Source organism: Condylura cristata, unplaced genomic scaffold (genome assembly GCF_000260355.1).
Source record: "Condylura cristata isolate star-nosed mole 26May11 unplaced genomic scaffold, ConCri1.0 scaffold00021, whole genome shotgun sequence".
Classification (NCBI taxonomy): Eukaryota; Metazoa; Chordata; class Mammalia; order Eulipotyphla; family Talpidae; genus Condylura; species Condylura cristata.
The window spans coordinates 3,525,834-3,547,001 of record NW_004567122.1 but is presented as its reverse complement, the minus strand read 5'-3'; the positions used below and the strand labels follow the sequence as shown (position 1 = coordinate 3,547,001).

Genomic DNA, 21,168 nt, shown 5'->3' with positions numbered 1-21,168 from the left:
TCTGAATGGTGCAGCCATTTCCCTGTCAGTAATGAAATTGTTGTCAAGCATTTAATGTCACTGTGAAGCAATAGTCCTACAGAAATAGTTAGGGCTCAAGTTACAGCGTATTACTGATAAATAATGGTATTGAGTTCCTAAAATATGCCAACCAGTCCAGGAAGACACGTTTCATTTCAACAGCCCTCTGAAACAGATTCATTCTCACCTAATGATGAGGAAACCAAGGTTGAGAAAATGCAAACATCTGTCCATAATAACAGGCCCAGTCTGTGCTTAGTTATGAACAGATTACATTTTCCATATATATTCTCTCTTTTACCCTCCAAAGCAACTCTGTGAGTGGTGGCACATATACTAATGTGGCTGAAGTTCGTTGGGGTAGCAGCAGGGTGAGTGACTAGTTTGACTTCTTTCCTGCACATCTGGCGAGACCCAGACTCAAGTTTAGCTCTCTGCTCCACCCACATGCCATTCCAGGTGGGCCCTAGGACTCTGTGAACAAGATAGAAAAAGATGGAACACATGTGCAAATAAGTGCCTCTTTTGTCGTTGCAACCAGGGTAATTAACCTCAGTCTTCACAATCCATGCATTCTGAACCCTCCAAAATGTGTGAAAGAATGCCACTTAGCAACACGCTAGACCTCTATGTGAAGCATGCCGGTGTGACTGACCCACACCTGAGCGTGTCAGGACACCGACTTACCTGTCACACAATGTCATTTCTCAGCTCAATGGCACCAACTTGAAAATTGTGTTTTATCGAAATCTGGTCTCTGCCCTTGTGAATTTTGTCCTTCAGACTAACCAGATGAACGGTCTCTTTTCTGCTGTCTATAATAGAGTTTACATGTTCTACGAGGTATTTTGTTGATCTGGCTTTTATTCTGAGCCTCTCTTTGCAAAAGATTGAATTTCATGTCTTGATCATTAACAGAACCTGAATGTCAAGTGTAGAAAGGCAGGTTTTTGAGGCTTTTCCCATTGTCATCTACATCCTCGACAGTATCATGACCTCTCTGCGTTACTAAAGGAGACTCCTGGGGCCTTGACCCCACCGTGAATATAGGGAACCCCTGGGACTTGGAATGGTACCCAGGGCTTTGATATGAATGATCCATATTTCTTTTCTCTATCTTAACAACTTAAAAACAGGGCCTCAAAAATAAGCAAAGTGACTTCAATGTTTAATACTGCCTTCTTGAATTAGGATATTATGTTTTGAAATTTTGGCAAATTTATTGATCAAATGTGGACAACCAAATGAACATATATCATGAAGCTATCACCTTGCCAAATAACACAGAAGTCTGATAAATTAAAGATGTAGTGGTTATTGGTCTCAACATCATCAGCCAACAGCTGGTTTTAAATGAATCCTAGACTCACAGTTTCAATAAGCCACCCAAGAGCACCCCTTCATTCTTTTCATAAAATTATTTCTCTTCCCAGTGTATTCAAGTAGATTTTCATAGCAGCTGGGGCTACACAAAACTGATAGCATCTTAAACACATCTTTGGCAAGACAGATTAAGTTCCAGAAAAGGAAAGCATTTAGAAGTTTATTTTATTATCTTAACCTTTGTTGACTTGAATGATTAAACAGACTCTTTGGCTCTGCTAAAACATTTAGGCCTGGATATTAATTTGATGCTCTTATTTACTTAACCCTTGTCTTTCTCTTTAGCACTAATGAACATGCTGCTTCTTCGGTACTGAATGTATTGCCTGTGAAAAGGGAATGGCTATAACACAATGGGAAGAAATAATTTGTGTGAAAATTATTTTAATGCTTTCCAGATTCAGCAGAAGTTGGCATGGTAACGGAAAGCTCATTAAATTTGCGAACTTTCTTGTTACATTTTATAATCAGAGTTTTCTTTTGAGTGTGCTCTGTCATACTTCAACTCACTAAGAGCTCGTGTATTGAACTGAGCCTGCTAAAGTCGGTCAGTTAAAAAATAAGTTATTTTTGCAAACATTTGTTGATGCGTAGACATTTTCCTTGGAATTCTGTGTTGTAAATACAGAATAACCAAATAACACTTTGGTTATTGGCTGTATGGCTGAACTCGTCGGGTACGAAAAAGATACCAAGGGAGGCTGGGGAATGATGACTCCCTATTTTATATCACTTCACATCCTGAACATTTTCTGCTAAAGTGAAAGATTGCCTAAGTAAATTTCTAAACACAGCAATTCAGTGGGATAAATTAAAACAATGCCACATGACTGTTTGAGCTTTGAGCCTTTAACTAAAAATTTTATTAGTGCACACACATATAAAACCAAATTCAAATCTGAAGCATAACCTTTGACACAGAATTCTGGAGAATAATATCAAGTAATTCAGCTAGCCACTTCATTTCCTTTCTGTCTTTTCAAAGCAGTGGCCTTAACGTTCAAATAATTATTTATTCTATCTTTTGCAGTAAAGACTTCATTTTTCACACTTTTGTTCTCATGACTTAGAGCAAATGCAGTATTCTTGTTTCTACTGAGTCTAAGCATATAGCTTCCGTACAATTGTACACCACTTTATATTTTCTTTAAAAAGGGTGGAGTGAAAGAAAAAAATCTGTATGTATACATTTAGTACTATTCCATCTAACTCTTTTGTTTAAATTTTTACAATTGCTGCTTTCTATAAAATATTTTCTAACTAACTTAAAATTCCTTTAAACATCCCCAAACAATACAGACTCTATTCTCTTTGTCTTATATTTGAGTTAATTTTCACTCAAATTCAAACCAGAGTTTTTATTATATTAATCAATATAAATGAAGCTATGATTTGCATTAATGCATGGAAATGGAAATAAGGCATATAATAAAATGTGAGGGAGAGACAGATTTGGAGCTGGTGATTTTCAGTATCCTGTAAGGAAGAGAAAAGAAACTGGTAGGAAAACATTTTAAAAATCTCTATCTTAAGTGGACAAGGCAAGCAACATACTATAGTTGTTAATATCTATAAAAAGCATGTTGCAAATGGGAAATAGAACAATTTATACGCAATTTATACTAACAAAATCCAACCAGATTCAGAATTATAGTTGCCACAAAAATGTTCATGAAGTGGATTAACTAAATAGAAAGCAGGAAAGTATGAGAAGGCAGTTTTGCTTCAGAATGGGCAGAAAGGATGACAATGCAGGACTGTATTTCTGATTCTTCCCATCAGATAGGTGGAATAATGGCTCACACACTGACAGCTCACGCGCAGAGGACGGTTCCTGCAGGTCTCAATGAGATGGGTCTCTGGAAAGTCATTTAGTGCCAGACAGCAGCATCCTTTCATAAGCCTACCTGCACTAATGTGTCCACCAGCTCCCTGCAGCAGACACAGCCTGTAAATCACAGCGGCAAACAGGACTGGCTTTGTGGGAGATGGGATGTCAGTGGTAGGCGAGGGCCTACCTCAAATGCAGGTCTATTTTGGAGGGAGTTTGGAGGGAGCCTGTGAGGAAGCTTTGGAGCTTGGAGGGAGCCGGTCAGGAAGCTTTGCTTTTCATCTTCAGAGAAGTCACTTAAATTTTTCTTTGCAAAGTGTTGCTATTCAGAGAAACCCTGTTGGCCACGAGTATATTTCATCAACGACTTGATACTGCTTTTATTTCTTTATATATATATATATATATATTCCTCATTTTGTACATTTTTGCATCTTGGTTGTAATCCCCCTGGACTTCCCACCACCACTTCAACTTCACCCATGTGCCTTCACCATAGTCCCATGTGCTCCTCCCACCCCAGTTTTGATCCTGTTTCCCTCTCTATATTTTCCCCCTCAATCCCTTATACTCCTGCTATGAGTGAAACCATCCAGTATTTTTCTTTTGCTTTGGCTTATTTCACTAAGCACGATCTTTTCCAGCTCCATCCATGTTGTCGCAAATGGCATGAGTTTATCATTTTTGACTGCTAAGTTTCCCGAACTGCTAAAAGTGGAGCTTCCATATGAGCCAGCAATTCCACTCCTCGGTATCTACTCAGAATACACAAAAACATTAATTCAAAAGGACACCTTCACCCCTAAGTTTATTGCTGCACTACTTACAATAGAGAAGATGTGGAATCAATCCAAGTGCTCAAAAACAGATGACTGGATCAAGAAGATGTGTTACAGATACACAATGGAATAGTTTTATTTTTTTAATTGAAGTAATGTTGCGTTGTGCCATTACCATGGTGGTGGAGAATTCACATGTCGCTAGCATCCCAGGGTCAGCACTAGAACTTTCAAGTTGTCATTCACCAAACTGTGGTCCCCTTTAACCGTGAGTTTTTTTTTTTTTTTTTAATTAAGACAGTAAACTTTGAGTGATTAGTACACAAAGTAATAATAGTAATGATGAGGTTATAATGAAACACGATTGTTTTCATTGCTCCAAACACCAAGCAAACTTCAGGGCATTCTTAGCATCTGTACCAGTTTGTGAATCTTAAACCACTCCCTCAGTACAGGAGTCTTAGTGATGAAAAAGCTGGTTTCAAATCCCTGCTATAGCAATGAAAACATCACAGAACTAGTAACTTACGCCACTCTTGCCAGGTAGGAACTATGGTTGGCTACGGGCCTGAAGGAATTCACTCAAATTAAGAATTGAGGTAAGGAAATGATGGGAAGTAAGCAAGAGGAGAGACATGACAAGCAGTGTGTCCTGACCTGGCTTGAGGCCAGGTAATGGTTGCAATGTGAAGCAGCAGGAAGTAACTGTAAGCCAGAAGCATGAGAACAACAGGTGGGATTCCAACCCTATGCTATGTCTTCAAAAGAACCTACCAGCCAGAACATTCTAAGTGGATTGGCGGTGAGAAAAAGGCAAAGAGAGATACCCCCAAATTTTTAATTAACAATGCATATTGTTGTTGTTGTTGTTGTTGTTGTTGTTTTTACATCATTCTTCATTTTGTACATTTTTTCATCTTGGTTGTAATCCTTGCGGATTTCCCATCAACAATACACCCGTGTGCCATCACCATCGGCCCATGTGCTCTTTCCACCTCAGTTTTGATCCCATTCTCCCTCTCCACCCCTGTAAAGTGTCTCTGGTTGATAGTTATTCGTTGTTTTCATTTTTACTTTATGACAATTGTTTTTCTTTTCCCTGACCCCTAGTGCACCTGCTATGAGTGAAACCATCGGTATTTTTCTTTTTCTTTCGGGCTTATTTCACTAACCATGATCCCTTCCTGCTCCATCCATGTTACTGCAAAAGGCAGGAGTTTCTCTTTTTTGATTGCTGACTGATATTCCATTGTGTATATTTACTACATCTTTTTAATCCAGTCATCTATTTTGGGGCATTTGGGTTGATTCCACATCTTCCCTGTTGTAAATATAGCAACAGTAAACATGGGGGTGCAGGTGTACTTTTGAATGGATGTTTTGTGTCCTTTGGTAGATACTTCGGAGTGGTATTGCTGGGTCATATGGAATCTCCATTTTTAGCAGTTTGAGGAACCTCCAAACAGTTTTCCATGGTGGTTGAGCCAGTTTGCATTCCCACCAGCAGTGCAGGAGAGTTCCTTTTTTCTCCACATCCTTGACAACATTTGTTATTGCTAGTTGTTTTAATGTGTGCCATTCTCACTGGTGTGAGATGGTATCTCATTGTGTTTTTAATTTGCATTTCCCTTGTTACAAGTGATGCTGAACATTTTTTCATATGCCTGTTAGCCATCTGCATTTCCTCTTTGGAAAAGTGTCTTTGTAGCTCTTATCTGCCCATTTTTTGATGGGGTTGTTCACTTTATTTTTGTTGAGATTCATCAGCTCTTTGTATATCTTTGTGATCAGTCCTTTGTTATTAGTATTGTGTACAAATATTTTCTCCCAGTCAGTGGGGTGTCTGTGTTTTTTTGTAATATCTCTTTTGTTGTACAGAAGCTCTTTAACTTGATGTAGTCCCAGTTGTTTATCCTTTCCTTCACTATCCTTGATTTGGGTGATGTATCTTTAAATATGTTATTGAGATGTATGTCATGTAGTGTTGCACCCACCTTTTCTCCTAGCTGTTTCGAGTTGGGTTTTGTGCATGGTGCGAGGCTGTAGTCACTTTTTTTTTTTGCACGTAGCAGCCCAGTTTTCCCAGTGCCATTTGTTGAACAAATTTTCTTTGTTCCACTGCATAATATTCTTTGCTCCTTGTCAGAGATTAGCTGTCCATAAACCTGTGGGCTTATATTTGGGTTTTCTATTTTGAATCCACCGATCTGTATGTTTATTCTTGTTCCAGTACCATTCAATTTTGATTATCATGGCTTTGTAGTATAGCTTGAAGTCTGGGAGTGTGATGCCTCCATTCTCTTTTGTTTTACTCAGGAAATTTTGGCTATTTCAGGTTTTTTTGTGGTTCCATATAAATCTCATCAATATTTGTTCTATTTCTTTGAGATTTTTATTGGAATAACATTCTCATTTTTTAAATGTGTGTACTAGTTGAATCTTTTATCAAGCCTATTTTGAGAAGCTGTTTATCTAGACTAATTAAATCATGGTCCAATCTTGGGCTGTCTCACCAAAGTCTGGACCCCTGCAGGACATGGAGGAGATGTTTACTTCATGCAATTTCCAGGATTGTTTAGGGCCATGACTACATGGCTGAAATAGGGGTGTGGAATGAAGGATGGGAGGGAGGGAGCTTTGTACACAGAACACTAGAGAATCTTCTCAGGTATACTGGATTCTAAGGGGCATGTGATGTGTTATTTTGTCTTTTTTAAGGTTTACACATTGTCTCTCACATTAAAAATGAAAAACACTTTCTTCATAACCATATATTTAAAATAACATACTGTAGATCAATTTTTATAGAGGTGTTAGTTCATATCAGTTCTCATTAACAGGAATTATTCTATCTATAGAGATTTTTTTAGACACATCGCAGGTGCATGAATATTATGGTTGCACCTGCCTGTGCTATCTTTTACAAACAGTTCTCTAATGAGTATGGATTCTTATTCATATATGCCAAGTCTAAATACATTCAAATGTGAATCTATTTCTTTTATATGTTAATATCTAGTAAGAAAAGCTGATACTCAAATCTGTGGAGTATATTTTGGGTGAGGTTGATATAGATCCCTTACCTGTTTTTCAAATTCATCTTGTTATTCAGTGTAGCATTTCAGAATACCTCAAGGAGAATGTGGTTTAACTTTTAATCATTCAATGCTTGATTTTTCTTCTTGCTTGTCTTAGCCTTCAAGGGAATCCAGTCTCAATGTGCCTTTGCAAAGTTAGATGAAAGCAGTCACAGTGATAGTTCTTGAGTCTGACATCAAAGATTAGCTTAAACTTCCAGTAGAGTCCATTAAAAAAGAGCATTTCTGATAATCTTTGAGGGACAAACAGTTGCCTTGACTTGAATATACATAAAGTTTGAACCCTAGCTTAGAAGTCAGTTACCTTTCTTAGCAGTCTTACGCTTTCATATTTTTTAAGCAGTGAGGAATTCAGAATTCCTAGAAATCCAACACCAGAACTTCTCTTTGTAATATAAAGTTTTGATATGGAAGAGACTTTAAATTATTTCTTGCATTTGTATAAGTTACAGTAGCCTCTTGAAGTTTCTCAGCCTTGATTCTTCTTTGCTCTTAATTTATGTTTATCCTAATGAGCTGGTCTTTGAGAAGGTAAGCAATGGAAAGATTGTAAATCATTAGTATAGCTTTATCAGATGTATTGAAAGTCTGAAGCTATTTGTCTTCATTAGCATGCCTGATATACCCATCATATGGCAAAAAGCTGCTAGCTACAGTTTAGCCATCTTATTGATTACTTTTACACTTTGTCATAGCTTTGCTGTTTAAACAATTTATAATCTACAGGATCTATAATTTTGACCTTGATGACAATAGCCAGTATTTTTTCCTTTGAAAATATTGTTACTCTTTTTCTATCTAGTAGGTAATAACTATTATGTTTAAATTAAGAATGTCACTCCCTACCCATTTTCAGGCACAAATCAACTGACTTTATTTCCACATTGACAAAGCAAAGTGTGGAAAAATGCTTCACTGTTAGAAAATTCTAGAAGCCATTCTATTTGTGTTGTCTTTTTCATTCAATACACATTTACTTTTCAGTTTACCTTTTGTTTGGGAGTCATTCACTATTATTCAATATTATCCTGCAAAGAAAGGAATTTTGAGGGTTGCAGGAAAAAGGGAATATCTGGAGATCTATTAGATATTTTGGATTTGCCCAGAAAATTAATATAGAGATTTACAACTTCACCCTTCTTTTTACACTTTTAGCCAGAAAAGTTAAACAAAATTGAAAAAGAGTTAGCTTGCTATGTCACCAGCAGGACGTTGAATGTTAATGCTGTAATTCTATCCTGGTCTGTGGTATTACTTCCACTTTGGATCCATGTCGCTCTAATAAAATGTGTCAGAGAAGAATGCAAAGCTTGACTCATGGTATCTACACAGAATTTTACATAGTAACTGTTAGAACAACTCAGGATTTTAGAGTGTGTCAAATGAAATGGCTTGTGCCCACAGGGTTGTAGTTTGAGAAACTGTCACAACTTATATGGGATTTCTTTTTAGGGTGGAGAATAACACCCTTGGCAGAAGGAATCCAATGTCTTCCTTTTCCTTTATTTTGAAATGTGTCCACTGTTTTTGCATGATCTTCCCTCTGTGTTTTGAATTGATAATTCTCATAAGGCATATTAGGGGCTGCAGACTGCTAGCCTGTGGACCAGATTCTGATAGCAGATACATCTTACTTGGCTTCCCCAAACTACTTGCTAACATTCTTTTCCCTTTTATTGAGGTAACATTGTATATGAGTTAGGATTCACACCTCCTCAGCTCACAGTTCCTCCTCAAATGTCACCTCCCACATGCCCCATGGAAGTCCCTATAGGCTTTTACCCTCCACCTCTCTAGTTCCCACCCCTTCAATTCCTCAGTTCCACAGTCACATTTCTAGGATTTGCTTTGGTTTGGTTTGCTTTTGTCTGTTCCTTTGTTGTGCTTCTCTATAACCTATATGTGAGTGAAATCGTCCTACTGACCTTCTCTGACTTATTTCACTTAGCATCATCCCCTCCAATTCTATCCATGTTGTTGCTCCTTGATTGTGTTTTTTGAATCTATATATCACTCATTTAAACTTGTTTGGAACTCTTTTTACATTGGTGATTGTTAACTTACAGCATTCTAGAATTTTTTGTTTTTCGTACACCAGTCCATTCAAAGGTTAAAGTCAGTATTAGCTCCACCTTTTCTGTACCAGTCTCTGGAAATTGGAGAGGGAGACACAGAAACAAAAGTATGTGTGTATGTATGTATGTATATACATATATATGTGCCGGTAACAACAAATATTATATACACACACACGCACATACACACACACACATATACATATGTACACACATATATACATATATACATACACACACACACAAAAATCATTCCCAAACCCGAATGTTTGAGAAGACGAATCTAATTATCAATAATTACATCTGTTATCAGTGTAGACATAGACTGGATCACTACTGAGAACATGAACTGTGTGACCAGTTAAGCCATAATACATATGCATGCTTAGCCAATTATTTTTGTTGATTTTTCTGTTCAAGTTTCATGAGATACTAGCTAAGGATAATCAAAGAAGGTTTGACATACCTTTGTTGTCATCTAGTTATATGTTTACCTATTTCCTAATGGTACCCTTTTTTCTTTAAAGGAAATAAAGGTAGCATTTCTAAACTTGAATTGTTTTCTTAATTTTCACCACACATCCTTTTAATAATTTTATTGACTTTAGCCAATAAAATATTTCAATCTGCCTATATTTTACAAGATTTACCTTTTTGCTCTTCCACTATCATTCCCCCCTTCTATCTGCAGATCCTACAAAAATGATCTGAATAATAATTTCTGAGCAAATATTCAGTATTGTGAGAGTAATTCTTTTTACTAAAACAGGCTAAGAAAATCATTTCTTCAAACTAAGATTCTCCAAATTTCTGTTAAGCATCCCTTCAATTTTCTTGGTGTTTTATACTACCAACATTTGTGACAATTTTTAATCTAAGTAGTTGGATTTTTTTTTTTTTTGGTTTGGTAAAACAAAATTGTTAAAATTGGGTAACAGTGCCTTGTGCAAAAGTCAACTGGCAGTTCCTCTGAAAACATTTCTCGATCCCCCTTAGGCACATCTGTTTCATACTGTTTTTTCAACATGTAATAATTTCCCCCAAACACTTCACAAGTCAAGAATCACGGACAATTGAACTTACTATTAATGTTTATGAAGTTTCATCTCAACTGTATGTCATTGTTCTGAAGCTTCATCCCAGCTGGAAAATGATAAATCGTTTCCCATCATTTTTCCTTTCCTTAATTGCTAATCTCTCCTATCACCCAAGCAGAAAGGTTGGCCTGTTTCATGTGTAAATAAGTAATTCAATTTCAATAATGATATGGTAGGCATACATCTTATAACTTTTTTAACCACATATGGGAGTCATAAAGGTTGTAGCTGATGAGGTGGTAGAACTGGTTACTTATCTGAGCATTCCAGATTCCACCTGGTTTTTAAAACATAAACTTTGTTCCTTATGGGTGCTGAAATCAGAGACCCATTGAAGAAGAATAATAAGATGTATAAAACATGTATGTGTTTTGAAAACTGGACTATTTCTTTCAGATCTGTTAAGATATCAGAGAAGTATTTTCCATTGATCTTAATAATTTGTAATACTATCCCTTCATGTGTTCAAACATAGAAGATAGTCAACAGCTGCTTTTTTATTCCTTTTCTTCTTTACTGGTAAATAAGGCAAACATTCTGTGTAATGTTTACTAACCTAAAAGAACATATTACACTTTTTATTAATTTTGTGATCATAGGAAGAAAAAAAAAGGGCTATTGTATGTGATATGTTCTTTTGACAAATGGGATATTAACTAGAGAGAGATTTGGCCCTGTTAGAAACTGAGGCTAAAGCTAATTTCGAGTCCCCTTTTTTGGTAACTTTCTAAAACAAGTTAATTTTTTTTTTAAGATTTATTTAGTTGGGCATACAGAACTGGGGTACAGGCCAGAGGGTAAGGGGTGTCTTGAGGCTTCACCAAAGACAGAGTGGGCAGCAGAACAGGCAGATCAACAAGGTACACTGCTGAGGGGAGCAGCGGGCCGGTCAGGAGAGGTCTGCCTCGCCATGTGGAGCTCTTCCAGGGCAGGCGGGGATTGAACTCATGCGGAAGTGGCTTAAGCTTCTTTGTGCTGTACTTTAACCCGTTGCGCCACCAGGGAGGGCCTAAAACAAGTTAATTTTTACCCTTGATATTTTTTGGCTGGCTTGCTTACATCTAAATTTTGAAATTTGTAGGAAGTAAAGGACAATTGAAGTAAAAAAGAATTTGAATATTTTCAATGTGTTTTCCAATAAGTTGTATGTGCAAATAAATAAAATTTTAAATATTTAATATAAATATAGTAATGCAACATGAATTTAATAAAATGTCATTATAGCAAATTACAACAACTTAGCATTAAAACATTACTGCATATCATTAAATAACATCAACCACAGCCAGGAAATTAAAACCAAAAAGTAGAAAGTTTATATTATGATTTCTAGTATCCATATCATTATAAAATTTGGATTTAATTTCACAGATACTGGGAATTTCTGTTCCAAGATTCCCAGAGAAACTATAACTTTCATATAGATTACAACAGTCCCTTTCACTAGGAGCCCAAATCCTGGGACCCTTCTGAACAGGCCCTCACTGTAGGAGGCAGTAATTCCTTTACAAAAAGGAATCACACCTTGTGCTGCCTTTGCGCCAGAGGTTCTGCGTAGCAGTCACATGTTTGAAGTTTTTATGATTTAAGAACCAGCATTCTGGATTACAACCTTGGATGATGTGAAAATGTGTAGTCCTTTCTCCAAATGCTAGTACAACAAGAACAAAAACAATTTTTTTTGAGACAAAGTACTCCTATCCTTCTAATTCAGCTTTCAAAAACACTGGATGGGAGATCTTTAACTGGCAGTCTGTGGGTCATATTTCCCCCTCAAATATATTTTTGTTTGGATGCTAGGCTGTTCTAAAGTAAATTTGGCTTGGTCACAAACATTTGAAATCAGAAACACTTGTTACCGAAACATCCTCCTGCCTTCTGGTTTTTCTTGAATCAGGTGAAGAAGCACAGGGCCCTCCCCTGTGGTAGCATCAGTGGAGTCCCCATTTCCTTTTAGCCCTAGCTTGGCTCCTGTTCAGCTGTCTCTCTCACTTCCTTCTGTCTTAAAGCTGCTTCCTTATTTATGTTATCTGCCTGTTTCTTGAGTTTACTCCATATGCCCAATCAAATATAGAGATAATTATAGAGCATGCAAATGTGTCCTAAATTGCCGTCAATATTTTTTGGAAACATGAAAATTTCAGGGATGCTTTCAAGATGATTTTAGTTTGGTGTAACTGAGCAGATCCTGGGAAAACCAGAAATTCAGGCCTAGGAGTGCAGGGCGAAGAAGAGCAGATCCTTGTTCTGAAGAAATATACGTAGAATAGCATGGCTCCCCCTGAGATCACTCTCCGTCAGCCCTTTTTAGGCACATGTCCCACACTTCTGTGAGGTTTTTGTCTCCTACTTGGCAGTGCTGCATGGAGCAAGACCTCTCTGTCTGTGCCCTTCAGCACCAGAGCTTTCTTGCTTCAATTTGGAGGGACATCTTCCTAGATGATTTTGATTTCTAGATCTGTCGGTAGTGAGTTGACAATTTCTCATTCTGCCTCTTTACATTTTTACTGGATAGTAGCTGATCACCGATGAAGAGCATGAAAAGGAAAATAGAAAGGGGGCAAAAGAAATAGAAAAACACAAGAGGCAAAGATTCTTGATTAAGGTCTGCCTTCTTTGGTCATTCTCCACACTCCAGGAAGTCTGTGATAAAGTCTGTCTTCTTCATTTTCTAAACTCAGGGTCTAAATATTGTCTTCTTGTGGTAGGTTCATAATCAAATCATACTGTTTGAGGTGCATATCCAACTTCTACTCCTGGGTTATGCACAGATTCACCATTTACTGCAAGATGGAAAGATTTCCCAGTAAATGAGTAAATGTGAATGCAATTCAGAGACTGTGAAGGTTTTATGTGATGGTTAAGAGGATAGACTCTGGAGCAGGTGACCAGCATGACTTGGCTCTGATTCTGACATTAGGTAGGTGATACCCTCACCTCTCTGTACTCAAATTCCCTAACCTGTGAAGTAGCTGTTGTGAGGATGAGAGTAGCTATATTTTTTGTATGTATTTTCACCCCCATCACTATCTCCTATCTCTATAACGTTTTCTGTCTGTATCCCCTTCAACTCAGAAACATCAGTCATTTATTAAGGTCTGCAAGTTTTGTAAGTATTGAATTTTGTGTAAATTCCAATATTTTTCTGTCTCTTTGACTTGTCCTACTGCCCACTATTCCCTGGAACTCTTTACATTTTGCTGTAAAGGGCAGTGGTTTTTTTCTTTATTTATGGCTGCATAGTAATACAAGGTATGACTAGCCCACAAATTCTTGACCCAATCTTCTATTGTGGACATAAGAGAGTATCTCTAAAGCTCTTAGTATACCACTTGGCACATAGTCTTACATGGGTACTGATTACTTGTCATGTCTATCTTCATCCTTGTTTATAAGCTAGAACTGTTCTCTCAAGTTTCCTTGAAAAGAATAGTTCTGTTTCAATGGTATCAAAGGTTTTACAAATGAAAATGAAACAATTTTATTTGTGTACAATCATCCAGACAAGTCTGTTCCATTTTTCCCTGCTACATCCTTGGCTTGTACCTCTCTGGCTTCTTCAAGCAAGGGCAGTATTCCTCAGAAGTCCTAGTTCTCACGAGTCTCGTTTAGTTGTGTGTGGGTTCCTCTTTGGCTGTTGTCCTTAGGAAATACATTAGAACACCCCCGGAGCCCTTAATCAATACAACAGTGACTGAAGACAGTTTAGACTTAGACAGTTGTTCTGATACATTTTCCTTGCTAGTGTGAAGGCTCACCTGCCATCTTTCTGCTTGTTTGCAGACCTTCTGTATTTTGCCCTTACTTGGCATTTTAGCCACAGTCTGTGCCCATGGAGAGATTGTATTCACCCTCCTCTGCTAAAGAATACATGAATTCATATTTGTCACTTACATATAAAAATAATTCTTGAATTGACTGGGGCTAACATACATGATACAATAGAATGGAACTGACAGTGTCTTTTAACAAGAAAGGTGAACTTTCTGAGTCAGCTGACATAATCAGTGCTTCCATAAGGCAACCTTTTCTAGCCAGTTCTAAGTTGATTGTCACAGATTTTTCAAGCCTGTTTGGTTACCCAAAGGATTTCTTTAGCTACTCAGCTTCATAGAGTTGATTTTTCTATTTGGACAGACTAACCACTTACTGCAAGATGGAAGGATTTAGTGGCCAATTTCTTTCTCTAGATTTCTTTTCTTTCTTCCTGTAGCCTGCTAACAGTTCCTGCTGTTAAGCTAAAGATATTCTTTCACCTAAATGTTTCTGCATTCTGTGATGATATTTCCCCATCTGGCCTCTCTTAGCTAGTAATCATTTTATCAACTTCTAGGAATATTCCTCTTTATTTATACGGCACACACGCCCACTTCATTGGTTGTTTTGTAATGCATGATATATTTTAGGCAAACAGAATCATGATATGATTTACATTGTGGAGAAACTCAGGGATTCTCATTTCTCAACAAAATGCATATTTCTTCCAATATGGTTTGCTATTGGGGACCTCTACTGTGAGTCATACTGGTCGTTGTTAGCCGGTCCTTACTCTAGGTCAGCCATGTGCAGTGAGGCAGCACAAATCATGATGTAATAAACATCATGCCATAAACACGTGTGTCCATCATTTTGAGTCATTTGTTGTAGAGAGGGCTAGCATTCTTCCCGCTTCTATAGCCCCTTTTTATTAATCCTCTTTGTAGTTGAGCCTTCCTCTGCTATTCCTTAAATCACCATCTTTCCAAGTGCTGTTTCTTAGGGCTGCCTCTCTGCAGCCTCATAGCCGGCTCCACGCAGCCCTCGGTAGGACTGGCGATTCCCACTCTCTCCTGCTATTTGAGCTGCCGGCCCTTGGTTTTCCAGAGAGGCATCCAATTCAGCATGTCCCCAACTGAGTCCATCACCTACGATCACTGGCTCTCAGCACGTGCACTCTCTCCCTCTTCCCGCTTCCCTTGTGCGAGTTGGTGACCTGAGAGCCCATCTCTGCTGCTCTTTCTCCCCCAGACTGTCAGCCAAGCTACAAGTCCTGCACGTTCTACCTCTTTCCCACAAAACTATCAGTTTCTCACTCTCTGGTTCTAGGACATATTCCCTCCACTGGACTATTGTAATATTTCCCAAAATGTCTCTCTGAGTTCAGTTTTCCTCTTGTGATGCCAGTCCCATCCCCTTATCCTGCTAGCTCACAAAGCCATCTGTGCTACCTGGTGCGAGGAGCAGGCTTGATCTCTTTAGTCGCCTCGGCTTCTCCAGCATAGAGGACTCGCGCTGGAAGTTCCTCTACTTTTCTGCTTGACAGTAACCCCTGAGCTTAGGGTCTTGCTCCCCATTCAGTTCCCAGGCCCAGCACAGGGAGGCTACATGGGAGGTGCTGAACAGATACCCCTAAACGTTGTTGAATGTTCCTCAGTTTTCCAGTTTTCTAATATTTAAGCTACAAAACAAGGAGAAAGAAATTATAAACACATAAACTGCATGATGACAAAGCCTGGAATTCAAAGTCGTGGGTTAAATTTCTGGCTCTATCATTCCCTAGTTGAAACTTTTGACAAAACACATTTTCTCACTATAATGTAATCATGTAGCACTCATCATTACTGAGAACCGGGAAAAATGGCAATAACATCTTGAATTTATCAATTCTAAGTGGCCAGAAGCATTTCTTACAAATTATATATATTTTTATACCCCTCTGGGGTAGGCTTCCATCTTTTCCTTCTAGGAGATAGGGCTTCTTCAGATAGTGTCCAGAATTCAGTCTTGACTTCATAGCAGGTCAGGAACATTCGTGAAGTTGACTCAGTCTGCTCAGAGGGAAGTTACGCAGCTTTATGTTTCTATTCATCCAATTTCTGAAGAATTCCAGATATTTGGGGGTGAACATAGGTGCAATTTATTTCTGCATTTCAGCTTTCTCCTGGACTTTTTCTCCATGTTTTTCTGGAAGCACATTTATTTTCCACACCCACTCCAACCATCTGTGTAGCAGGCAAGTTTTCAGAGATGCAAAAGCGACTGAAATGTGTCCATTCCGTTTATTTAGAGAGGACTGTGAGTAATGATACCGTGGGGGGGGAGAGGTGGCACAGTTGATGGAAATGTGGGTTCTGGTTCTGTGTGCACAGCTAGGAAAAGCTTAGTGGTTGTGGCCACAAAGAACAAGGCTCTGGTCAGCCCTCAGTGTCTGCTGAGGAGAGTACCATACTCCCTCCTACAACAATCCCCCTCCCCCCCTACCAGAAGATTCAGTGGCTCCATGATCTGGGGGTGTCTCCTGTGACACTAGGGTCCTTTGCCATCAAATGGTAACATTTTTTTAAATTGTGCAAATTTTGCATTCTATCTTACAACATGCCAGTGATTGCTTCGCACAGAAAATGTTTACAACTTTACTGTTAATTAACAGTTACTCTCAAGGATGCACCATATTTATTATTCTTTGACTGTTTTTAACAGTTCTTTATTAAAGTACATGAAGAACTGGGAGCCTAGATTTCTGAAGCATAAACAGGGTTGAAAACCAGTGTTACCTTCCACTGGCTTACACCCTTCATGTACCCCAATTTGGAAAGCACAGGGTCCTGGGGTTTGCATCCCAAGCCATGGAGTTTTGTTAGAATTTAAGAGAATCCTTATGCCTGGCTCCTTTTGACTATGGGTAACTCCTGAAGTCCTTTTGCCACATCACTAGTGGGGCATTTAAAATGTAGCTTAAACTCCTACATGGTAGCATTTCTACCTTTGAGATGATTGAGGTATATAAAATCAGTTTGCTCAAACAGATTTTCTATTTGAAGAAATGGATCTGTCTGAGGTGAGAATTACCTGTCAGTTTTCTCTTCAGAGCTGGTGAACAGTGGAAACCTAACAAAGAAGTTGTAAAATTTCACACTTTCTTGTAAGCATTTAGACAAAGTGATCAGACAGCAAGCTGGCCATGCTCAGAGATGAGTACGAGAAGGGACCTATTTATATATTCAAATTCCAAAATATTTTGAAGCCCCCACCATGTGTGCTGTGAAAGGTTTTCCATTTTAAATTACTTTTGTTAGATAATCCTGTTTCAAGTGACATTTTGATTTATCGCCACTAATCAAGATCCTGATGCCTCGTGGACTTCTTGTTTGTATCTGTTTTTGTTCTTTGTTACATAAATATGAGCTTTAGATATAAAATTCTGACTGTGTAATATAGGACTAATGAATCACAGATGGAAAGATGCTGGCACATCATCATCTAATAACATTTTAAACTCATATTCCATAGTAAAACAAAAGCAAATTGTACACATCTGTTTTCCAACTTGTAGCATTTCTGAATTTGTGCAGAAGGATGTTTAAAGGACTTTGACTTGAGGAGAAGGAAAAGAGGATACAGGTCATCCGCAGCCACTTAATAGCCTTATCGGAAAGGATTTGGCAAAAGGGATAAGATTTCCTCTCTTCGGCTTCCTGAGAAGTCCCAGCTCTCAAGGATGAGAATCAAAGGCATTAGGGCTGAAGATATATCTTCATCCTACAAACATTATTTTATGTTTTATTTATCTCTCAAAAAGAAAAATAGCTAGCAGCAAAATAAGGGAGAAAATATACCCAAACTAATGCAATTTCAAAAACTAGAAATTTGTTTTTTGGGTTTTTTTTCCTAAAAATATCCTCAAAATAGGTTTGGGAAGGGGGGAAGGAGTGGGGTGAGCCTGAGCCATGTGAGGCCAGGCACTCTTGATGGCTGTTCACTTAATTATGTGTACAGTGAGCCTATTCTGTGTGTGGGGAGATAACTTGGACTAAAAGACTTCACTGTCACATGTGGTTGGAAAAGAAATAGAGCAAAGGCAGCATTTCTCTACCAGCTGATGACACCTGTGAGGATGAGTTTTCTGTTTCTTTTAATTATCATCGTTATAACTGTTATTATTGTATCACTGTTAACCTTTGGACAGCACTTAATTTCTCCCCACAGACATTGTCCCCTTAGAGGAGGATGAGTTTGACCAAGGACAGTCCTCCGAAAGATCTTTCTCCCATTCTCCTTGGTTAAAGAATTCCAACTCACCTTTATCCTTTAAGGGGGTATGTGAACTGTTGAGCTGTTTGGGGAAAGTCTCCTGACAGAGCGATTCCTGCTGAGTGTGGCCACTGATGCCCTCACCCTGAGGCGAAACATGTTATGAGAGACGCATTCCCACCCAGCACCCCGCAAGCATCCCTGAAGCAGGGGAGACCTTGGCCCCCCAAATGGCTAGAGAGAGAAATATTAACCTATGGGTTGTGAGGTCACATTTTGTGGGGCGCCCCGTGTGTACTCTGAAGACCCCCTCCTATGTGCTAGTGAGTTTGTTCAGAGAGGATTTAATGTGCGTATTGTCTATCCTCACTGTAAATATTCCACCCACAGGGGGAAACCAGAGTGTTGTCATCACAGCAGATGGTGTCTGCAGTCACCCCGACGTTGCACTAACGTTTTGTAAGATTTCAGGCACGTTAAGAGTGAACAGTGGACGCCACCACCCCTGCCTGCCGGGGCAGTGACAACAAGGCGCGCTCCCCGTGCCATCCCTCTAAGAAATGGGGGTCTCCTCTGTATATTGTTTGTGTCGCGTGACGCTCGACAACACCTAGCGCGAGACAGGGTGACAGCAGGCTGGCTGTGTTTGTCCACCACTGTGATGTCCGTGTGACGTTTTGTGTTGTATTGTTTTGGTGCTGTGCACGTCCCCAGGGCCTGCCAGGCTTCCCCACAGTTGCCGCTCTGCACAGTAATCAGATCCTCACCGTCAAGGTTTGTGTCTGGCACCGTGCCCATTCGGTCAGCTCCCGCAACCAGCATCGAAGGGGCAAGAACGGCCGAATTGGCTGGCCGAGTCCTGCGCACCCGGCCACATTTCTAGACCCCAGGGACCTCACTGACATCAGAGAGGTCAAGGATACACCATGACGGTGCTTGAGCTTGTAAGAGAGGATATAGAAGTGGGGAGGGAGGAGAATGGCCAAACTGCCCGCCCAGCACCCCGCCCCACCTCCATGGCCCCATTTGCGTGCACTCCAATCCTCCGGGGTACGTTTTGGCCCGTGAAGTCATCCTAGGGACTCTGGACATCAGCCACCAATCAAACGGCAGCCACGTTCATGCCTCACTATGCTGGTTGACAAGTCTGATGGAAACTGAACCGGTGTTTGTCTCTGGACCTTCTGCCCAGGGCCAGGATGTAGCTGACACAGGCTCCCCTGCTGTCTTCCACCACCCACATCACGGTGACCGGACCCAAAAAACACTCACTCCTCAGTGAGCCGTCTGGTCGCACCACCCGGGCAGGGTTCTGCATCTTTGCACAAGAGCCTGTGGGTCTGAGGTCGGAGACAAGGACCGGTCCTGTTTTGCACAATGGTCATTACAAATCTAATGTGTCTCTCTTTATTTCTTTCTTGGGACCTTCTGATGTCTCTTCTCCAACTCTCTCACCTCTGAACCTCAACCTTTGACCTCACCTGACTGATCAGATGGTGTTTCCTAAAATCAATCATGGCTTTCTCTCTGCTGATCAGCAGCTCATTAAACGCCGCCTGATAAAGGTAGTGCCTGTACTCGCTCCCGTCTGTTTTCTCCCTGGCGCTCGGCTGTTGCTCTGTGCCCTGTCGCTTTACCCATGGATCTCTCATGGGGGGTGAGGGTGGGGAGGCTGGGGAAGGGGTTCGGGGGGAGGAGGTGGAATTTCTTTGGAAATTTCCTAGGGCACAATTCTGTCTAGTGAGCTGCATTTGTTGGAAACATAGCTGAAAATACCAAAAGCCAATCTAATTTTTTTTCTGAACTGAAAAAGAGAACTTCAGTCGTATCCAAGAATAGATGCAGTTCCTAAGTTCTCTGGTTTATAAATTATGATACAGCCTGACCAGAGTGTCGTATGCTTCATTTTATCGGTTAGAGTGATTTTATAGGTTAGGAAAATCACATTTGCCCAAAAGACGCATGAAGCCTTTTTCTGAAACAAGGTGATCGATGCACCTTACCGTGGTGAAACAAGTTTCACCTTCTCAGTGAAACAAGTCCCCGTGCAGCCTTATCGTGTACACAGTCGTGCAGAAGTCTGCTAAGAGCCCAGAGCTGCTTTGATTTAATAGCATCTCCTCAGCTCACCCAGCATGAATATTTATTTGCTCCCTGCTGGCAGGCAAATTGCCTACAGGCTTCATGTTTCTGGTTGTTCTGGTTCTTTTCATAGTGTAAATGTGGATTAGATAATATGAATTTAAAGTGTTGAAAAGAAGACCTGGGTCCCTATCTTTCATGGTCATTGTTGGCTGTTCCTTTTTGCTTGTAGGGTGACCAAGGACAGGCCGGGCCCCCAGGACCCCCAGGCCCTCCAGGCCCAAGGGGGCCTCCTGGGGACACAGGGAAGGATGGCCCCCGTGGAATGCCAGGCGTGCCCGTGAGTTGCTTTTTGGATCAGTTCTTGGGGGTTTGTTCCATTTCAAGGACTGAGGATGGGGTGGGGAGAGGCTGGAGGGTTAATGGTCAGAGGTGGGTGGGGTGGAGGGGAAATGGGGTGATGGGAAGAAGCCCAAGCAGAGGGCTCTGCCAGTAGGATTCTGCTGCCCCCCTCAAGCCCTAGGGGCACCCATGAAACCACAAACACCTGTTGGCAGCAATTGCAGTGGTTTTCAGGGGAGCCTGGAGAACCTCTGACTGGCAAGGTCTGTTGTCAGTGGGTTCTGACCAGCTCAGAGGACACAGGGGCCTTTGCGTCAGATGGTAGATTAGTCTGGAAAACTAGGCAGGAGATTAATGATGTTTTCCAAGGACTCTGTAGAGGAGACAGTAAAGTCTTATACTGTTCATGAAGGCACAGAAGATAAATCTTTCTAATCTTTAATCCCTTGC

The 21,168-nt window shown here is 40.0% G+C and overlaps 1 protein-coding gene across 1 annotated transcript in view; it reads left to right on the top strand.

The window, feature by feature from the left end:
- Window positions 1-21,168, top strand: part of COL25A1 (collagen, type XXV, alpha 1) — a 106,831-nt gene that overhangs the window by 548 nt on the left and 85,115 nt on the right. The window contains 4 exon segments of the mRNA XM_004695908.1: window positions 332-392; window positions 805-864; window positions 19,009-19,068; window positions 20,609-20,716. Coding sequence (XP_004695965.1) covers window positions 332-392; window positions 805-864; window positions 19,009-19,068; window positions 20,609-20,716 — 289 coding nt within the window.